The sequence below is a fragment of the Rhea americana genome, unplaced genomic scaffold (assembly GCF_003343005.1).
Source record: "Rhea americana isolate MKP2758 unplaced genomic scaffold, rheAme1 scaffold_24, whole genome shotgun sequence".
Lineage (NCBI taxonomy): Eukaryota > Metazoa > Chordata > Aves > Rheiformes > Rheidae > Rhea > Rhea americana.
This window is the reverse complement of record NW_028186357.1, coordinates 7568268-7576699: the sequence shown is the minus strand read 5'-3', so window position 1 is coordinate 7576699 and position 8432 is coordinate 7568268. Positions and strand designations below refer to the sequence as shown.

The 8432-nt window shown below is 33.7% G+C and overlaps 1 protein-coding gene across 1 annotated transcript in view; it reads left to right on the top strand.

Moving 5' to 3' along the window:
* TERB1 (telomere repeat binding bouquet formation protein 1) overlaps positions 1–7188 on the top strand; it is a 16649-nt gene extending 9461 nt beyond the window's left edge. The window contains exons 14-19 of the mRNA XM_085306451.1: positions 1103–1164; positions 2208–2300; positions 3558–3728; positions 4187–4267; positions 5160–5277; positions 7104–7188. Of these exons, the coding sequence (XP_085162577.1) occupies positions 1103–1164; positions 2208–2300; positions 3558–3728; positions 4187–4267; positions 5160–5277; positions 7104–7161 (583 nt within the window). The 3' untranslated portion in view covers positions 7162–7188. The remainder of the gene's footprint in view (positions 1–1102; positions 1165–2207; positions 2301–3557; positions 3729–4186; positions 4268–5159; positions 5278–7103) is intronic.
* The last annotated feature ends 1244 nt before the right edge of the window (positions 7189–8432 follow it).

The following is an 8432-nucleotide window of genomic DNA, read 5'->3' as shown; positions in this document are numbered from 1 at the left end:
GGAAAGTGCAGGGTGTGTTCCATGGTCAGGTAAGTTCTGCTTTGCTACTGACTGATGTAATTTCATGCAGCTTCTTTATTTGTAGTTCCAACCTTCAAAGCRTGTATCTTCTCAGAAATACTTTTTGGGCAGGGGGGCACTCTCCTAGTATATGGATTTGTGTGAAAATGGGAATTACCCCATGACCCAGTGAGTTAGGCTTCTTGCTCCTACAGCATTCAGAGGTAGCTTGTCACAGAATGGTTGAGGTTGGAAGGRTCCTCTGGAGGGTCCATCTAGTTCAACCCCCCTGCTCAAGCAGGGTGACCTAGAGCATTTACACAGGATCACGTCCAGGTGGGTTTTGAGCATCTCCAGAGAAGGAGACTCCACAGCCTCTCTGGACAACCTGTTTCAGTGTTTTGTCACTTGCAGTAAAGTATTCAGGTAGAACTTCCTGCGTTTCAGTTTGTGCCCGTTGCTGCTTGTCTTCTTGCTGGGCACCACTGAAAAGAGACTGGACCCATCCTCTTGACACCCTCCCTTAAGGTATTTATAGACACTGATAGGATCCCATATCAGTCTTCTCAAGGCTAAACAGCCTCGCAATCTTTCTGCATAAGAGAGATGCTGCAGCCCTCTGRTCATGTTTGTAGCCRTATGCTGGACTCTCCAGTAGCTCCATGTCTCTCTTGTGCTGGGAAGACATAACAGAAAAGTGCATGATGAGGCATCCCATACTGTAGGATTATAGCAGTTGCATAAAAGTTAATCAGTGCAAGAAAACAAGAAAATGAAGTATCTTTTAGAGCAACTGCTACATCTAGTGAAAAATACAGTGTTGCAAGTAGTACACAAAAGCTGCATATACCAAGTAATCCTTATGTGAACCAGAATTACAAATGACTGGAAACTACCATCCAGTTTCCGGTGCTGGAAAGGATTCTGGATAGCACTACAAGGAATGGTAATCCCAGATCTCTAATATGATAATGACATGCTGAATAGCCTCATAACTTGGAACAACTAGAATCAAGTTTTACATATTATGCTTTTTGTTTTGCCTTTAACTATGTTGTGAAGTCTGATTTTAAATTTGTTTGCATGTTCTTGGTTTTCCTAGTGAACACGTGTTTAAACAACCAGCAAAGTTTGTTAAAAATCTGAAACAGGCATGCACATCAGGTACAAATAGTTAAACATGTTCCTTGTGAATTTTTTCGGGGTGGGGAGGAGGAGTAGATCATTTCACTCTTAATAAATGTTCTCTTCTAAGATTAGTCAATTATGCTTACTTTTATTATTGCTTTTGTCAGTTGTAATACTTAATCAAATGACAGACTGCTATGCATAAAATACTATAGCCATTTGCTTGCTTTGAAAATTTTATATTGGATATAATTTCACTAAGAGAATATTTATTCTAGATTTCTAATACAYATTTTAATTTTCTTAATTGATTTTAGTTGATTCATTTGTTCAAATGAATGCATCACAGATAAGCATTTTAAATCAATTCTGAATGCAATTTATATTTAACAAACCATTCATAGAAAATGCATCAGGATGCTGGTTTTGTTCTGTACTCTTAAGATCTAGGGATAGAGCCTAATAGAGCATTTTTTTCCTGGAGGTATTCCTGCATGTTAAACATAGGTAGATGTGTTGTGGGGTAAGGGTTTATCAGTCTGGCATTGATCTTTTTACTCTAGTATATTTATTTCAGAATTGGCATCTGGAATCAAACCAAATCTTTACTCGTAATTTATTTTGCTGTTAATTTATGAAATTGATGATTATTCATTAAACCAGAGTTTGCCAGAATGATAGATTTAGAAGGGACCAAGCTGATCTCCAGGTGATGACTTTTCAGATGGAGAGTAAGGATTATTCCAATACTTTGCGTTTTTCAATTTTAGATTCCAAGTAGCATTTAAGCTTATAGAACTTAGTTAATGTAAGTATATAGTTATCCTGGTATGAAAAATAAGCTTCTTTGGGAGAGCAAAGCAAAAGTCAGTATTGAATTAAATGGAGTTATTCTAGATTTTTTGAAAATGGATCCATTTAACCTCATGATTTCTTTTTTTTTGCTGTTAAGTAAATTAAGCTTTCCTAATAATCTACAAATAGAACATACAACTGAACATAGGTATGTCGATGTAGAATTAGTGCAGCAAAAGATAGACTGCATTTTCTTAGTGTTCTTTTTTTTCTTCTTAATTTAGATCAACATTCATCCTACGCAGAGATAACTAAAGAAGAAAAAAGTATTTTGACTACATTTGCATCTCTTAAAACAGCAAATTTGAGGTGTTTAGGTAAATATTATCTTAGGTCCTTTCTTCCTAATTCCATAAAAGATGCCTTGTGGAGTCAGCAATTCAGTAAATGGAAATGATACTACAGAAATTCTAACACGCGCATTGGATTAACTAATCGGCAATTCTTAATTGTTTCCTTTTCTTTTTCTGACCCTAAAATAAAACATAAATGTTGAAATAAAATTGCATGTTCAGATTTAGGTCTATATATGTTTATYTACAGTAGATTTATTAATAAGCAGAATATAAAACAGCTTAAAAGAACACAAAGTGMTTATTGAAATATAGAAATACTTAGGAACAGTTGTTCTGTTGCTTTCTCTTATCAGAGAAAAGGAGCAAAAAAACCAAAAAACTGCAGTTTCTGAAAGTTTTACACTTCCTAAGTATTCTGCAGCCCTTCCAATTTTCCTGCCTTACTGCTGTTAAATACAGGCAGTCTGTTCTATAGTAATCCATGACTACAGCCTTCAGTTACCCCATCTTCTACTTCATGAACTCAATCCTGCAGTAGCKTATGTGAATGCTACTCAAGGTTTATAAGGGGATTTTTGTAATCAACCCTATGACCTTACATAAAAGCTCACAATCCATTTTTGAACGTGATTTAAGATAAGTAATATGAACTGAAGTTGKCCAAGTAGCTTCAACTGAGCTCTAGTGCTGTTTTATCTCAGGGTAGAACACTGCAGAGATGTACCAGTGCCCTTCCTATAGTTCCCTACAGTGGAGAAAATTCTTCAACTGACTATATAACTGTAAATTACCATAGGATATGGCCTCAGAAACAAGCAGGAAGGCTTTGCTTTGAGGAAATTTATATCTGAGTCTGAGTTACTATTCATTCAGGTTAATGCAGATAATTGTTATGATGTAGAGAATGTTTCAAAGTATAGAAAAGACAGCTTCTATATTTGCCCCTTGTATAAAGGACCTGTTTTTGTCCTGTCAATATTTTACTTTTGTAGAGGACCTAAYTCAGCAATTCTGGAGTGGAAGTGCAGTATAACATGCTCCCAGAGGTCATGTTGAAAAAGCATATTTTCTTGGAGAGCAAGTGCAAAACAAAAAAATGAATATTTTCAAGAAGATAAAGGCCTAAGCCTTTYGGAGGTGTATATATGAAAAAATGGAAGTCAAATTGTAGACCATAATGAGCAAAATAACAAAAATGCTGAATTTGATGATGGGTGCTTTAACAGTCACGCTTGCTGTTTCTACAATATATTTTTTTTTCTTTCCCCCTCCCCCCAGGATGTACAGCACCAGGCCTGTCCTTCAATAGTAAAACCTTYAACAAGATGTTGCAAACTTGTCCATACCCATGTGATCGTCACAAAGTCATTCTGGAAGCTGAAAAAAAATATAAAAAGGAACTTAGGAAACTGGCTGTTTGCAACAACAGTAGTTATGCAGCTTACGAGAGTAATTATGAACATTTCCTTAATAGCTATAACTATTATTTTAAAATATATTTATTTTAGACTTGATTCTGATCTTTTAACAGTCTCATAAACACTGATTTAATTTGTGATTTGTAATAAATGAGATGAGAGCTAGCCACTTTTGAGAAGTATCTATCATGTATGCCTTGGCAGTAGTGATGCATCCTCATTATAGATTTTGATGAGGCTGTAGGCCTTCTTTGCCAGAGTTAGTCAAGTGTTAACAGAAAGGAATATATTAAGTTGAAATAAACATGAATGGATGCATGATGATATAAGGTCCTTACATTCTAATGTTACATCCTCACAGATGAGAGGCCTCATTCTTAATTAATGAAGTAATTAAAGGAAAGCGCAGCTCATTTTTGTATTGTAAAAGAAGGTATCTTTAATGGTTATTGCTGGCATTTGCACTAGCATACATCTTATACTTTCCAGAAATACTGTTAACACCAGTGACTAAAAGAAGACTGCATAGAGAGACATCAACTTCTAAGAGCAGAAAGGAAGATTTCCAAAGTAAGGACCCCGTTCTGAAATTAATGTAAAAAGCCCTTATTGTGTGAGTGCTTCTATTGCAAGACTTCTATTGCAAGACTTCCACAAGAGCCTTTGGATAGGGAGTTATGTTTTTGCTGTGGATACTGTCAAAATTCTGACTGAGAATAGGCCAGAAAATGCATATTCTATAATTATATGTACTTGCTTTGTAGATACCAATTTGAATCCTGTCATGTTTACTTGTTTACATGTTTACCCACTATTTTGGGGTTTTGCATTCTTAATTTTTAAAGCAGCAATGCATAATCAGGATCTGATCATAGTGTTAGCTGCATGTTGCTGGATTCAACGTTATTCTATTATACCTTTATAGCAGTGTTACCCTGTTAGGGCTGTTTCTGTAGCTGCCTGGAACTCTGCTAAGGAATTGGATCTCTATGTGCTGAACAGCTAAAAGGGTAAAAAACTTTAAAAASGCACCAGTGCTAGGGCCAGTAAGTGAAAACAACATACCAGAAAACTAAAGAGATCTGCTTGCTTGGCTGGTATGAGGAGTTGAATAAAATTCTACTGATAAGGTAGAGCTGGAAAAGTGAATATAAGTTACATCATTATTTTATTTAATAAATTTCTGATAATGTATTTTTTTCTTCAGATTTACAAATTAATTCATTTGGCTATGATAGTCATTGAAGTCCTTTAAGAATAAGTGTTTATTTCATCTCAGAAAGCCTGATGACCTTTAGCAAGTACAAAATTTTTTGAAGTAAATTGGATTTTTCCAGTCTTTCTTCTAAGACTAGATAGTAGTACTCAGAAGATAGTCTTGCTTTAAATTTTAATTCCTAAAATATTAACAATGTTTTTTGCTTTTTCAAGAAAAAGACATAACTCTTATGTTTTTTAAAAGGTATACTTTTGACTCCAATTAGAAAAAACAAAACTGATGCCTCAAACAGAGATGGACATAGTAACAATACTTGGTTGACTGAAAAGTATAACTTGATACCTACATATGAAAGATGTGAGTATTACCAGAAAAAAATAATTTGTATTGCCAGAAAATTAATTTGCATAACTTAAAGATCAAGTTTGCCTTTAATTCAGGGCGTTGATACAAGCATCTGTGCTTGCTACTGGAGACAAATGGCTGAGAATTGTAACAGGGTTTTTTTTGTTTGTTTTGTGTGTTTTCAGTCACAATATTATTTATTTTGAGTTAATTCCTGTTATTTGTTAGCTGCTTTTAAAGCCTAAATAAGCTTGGCATGTTAATGTCATGATGAGAAGATGATACTTCCTTGTTTATCTGAATATTAGTAACTATTAATAAAGCAATATTTACATTTTTAAGGTTATTAGAAGAAATATTCCTTCAAAACATTCACTTTTACAGCAGATTTGAGTTAGTTTAAAATAACTGAGATAGGTGTATTTATAATTTCATAGCTTGCTCTCAAAGAAAAAAACACTTGAGAGAGTCAAGTGTGCAACTGGATATCATCAGTGCTTAAAAAAACCCTGTATATATTCACTTGGTAAAGATGAGGTAAGCTATGTGAGTCTAATTGTACACTCACGTATTTATAAATRTCTGAATAAAGTCATTCTGAATTGCATAATTTCTTTTAAAGTCACCTTTAACAAGAGGCCAGTACCAAAYTGAGCCTTACTAAAAACAGGTTTCTCTATTGGCTTTACCCCAGTCATAATTACTTATCCCTGAAAAGAGTTAAGCATTGCTTTCTGAATACTGGATATGGAGACAATAGAGGTATGCTTTCTCCTGCACTAAAGAAAATCTGCATAGTGTAAAAATAACAGAAACCTAGTGGAAGAGCTGTCCTGACTGGAAAACAGATCTCAAAGAGTACAAACTAAGTAAGAACAATAGAAATGAAGTCAAACATCAGGGAAAAAATACTGYATTTCAGTAAATGGGTGATAGTGAGGAAATGGCTAAACCTAACATCTATAAGAACCACTGCTACTTTGACAAAGTTAATCATTCTTTAGAACTACTTAAGATTGTATTGTCTGTAATAATGCATTAATAAAGTGAAATACTACGTAAATTTACATAATTTTAAATTACACTAAAATAAATACAGAACAAGGAAAAACGTTTCCTGCAACACAAGGACTTTAAAGAAGAACCCCAGAAGATTTTACTACTGAAGAAATTATCCATCTTTTGCTTCCTTTAGAAGGAATGGACAAATGATGTTCTTTCCAAAAAAAAGACCACAAGTTGTAGTTAAAAGATACTGAAATTTCATTTTCTACCATCATATATGCTGAGAGGTCAGTTTTCAGTTCTTGATCCTGATCCAACTTGCCCAAAAGGACAGGTTACCTCCTAGACCATTACAGGATTTGCAACCCATGGGGTTGCACTTTGTGTCATTCCAGTGCTGTGCYATACCAAGCATTAGAATGGTTTCTGTTATAACAGTATCATGGCTTGTGCTTAAAGCTACACTGGGCAGTTCTAGAGAGCTTTTGCGCCACGCTGACCTTAACTGACCTACGAAGAGAATAAGAATTTCATTTAAGCATTCTAAATTAATCCATATATTTACTAGGAAGTGTAAGTAAATATCGAGTTCAAATATCTTTTCTGATGATGGGTTATGAAAATCTTCCTGGCAATTTTTGCTGTATTTAATAAGCATACTCCTTGCACAAAGATGCTGTCTATAGGTAGAATACATGGTGTTTYTGCTCTTCTTTGGAAATATGTGCAAGTGTTTAGTACCAAGCATTTTTCTATTTAAAACTTTTCTAAAATTGCACAATGTTTTGTGTCAACGTTTTTCTTCATATTTTCTCTCTTTTGTCTCCCTTTACAGAGGCARGGAAAAAAAATAAGGATCATCAATAACATCTTTCAAGAGTATTTTGTATTTTGACACAATGTTGAAGAACAGCAAAATTAAATGAGGTAATAACACGATCTGTTAGTTGTTTTAAACTGGTTTAAACATCTTTTTCAACGCTAACATTCACCTACAGAAATTGTTATGGTTTACAAATTTAAATTTAATATAATTTACTTTTTTWAAAAAAATAATGCAGCTGAAGTAAAATCTTTACCAATAAAAGTTTTTTTTAATTATTATTTTACTCTAACCTCCTTTATCACTTGATTTATGTGATACTCAACATGGCTTTTTATTTGAATCTTTTTACGGTCTGTTTTGTCCCATTTGTAAGAAAAGGTTACGTTGCTAAAACCAGTATTTTCTGTCAGATACTGATAAATGTTGATATTGTTCTATGTGCATTTTTTCATTCTAATCAGTGGAATGTTTAGCTAAAATATTGTCATGTATTTGATTTACTGTATATACAGGAAAATAGAACAATAAACATCTCATGTATACTCCTGTCAGTATATTCTAAGTTATGCAGTTAGGTCAACATTTAGGAGAATTTGCTTTTAAGTAGAAATATTTAAGAGAGTACAAAGGTCACAAAGACTTCCAGTAATATCAAAATTTTTTTWAAAGATGCAAATGCTAATAACTATTGAATTTGAACATAGAAGTTGCAGAGAATGCACAAGAAATTCCATGTGATAGAGATTGTCTAGACAGAAGAGTCAGTGTTTTCAGAAAGATGATTGTGATAGAGCAAGTTTTATTTTTTTTATTTCTGTTTGCAAATAATTCTGTGTAAGACAAATCTATGACAGAAAACACCAAATGTACTTTGGTACACTGCTGAATGTAAGTAGGTAAATCTTACATTGATATAATCAATAAATTGAAATGGGTTGTGAAAGTGCCAGAATTTTAGAATGAAAGATTTAGATATGGCCCAGCTAGTGTATTTCTTGAATCATATTAATGACTGGGATCATATCTATGGACCTATGTAAAACAGTTTAATGTTGAACTAAGTAGAATGCAGATACTGACACATTTACAGTTTGAAACTGAACTGAAAGCAGGGATGATGCTGATGGGTATAATAAATAGGTCTTTTAATGTTTTCCGCTATTGTGTTTTTGTTTGCTATATTACCAATTTTCAGGCATCTTCATAAATCTATGGCAGGTGTATTGAGATACCTTTTGCAAAGGTCCAGTCCTATAAACATACAGGATTTCATCTAATGCTATAAATGCATTCGACTTCCATAGTAGATACAGTAGTATTGTTTATAGTTGGTTAGATAT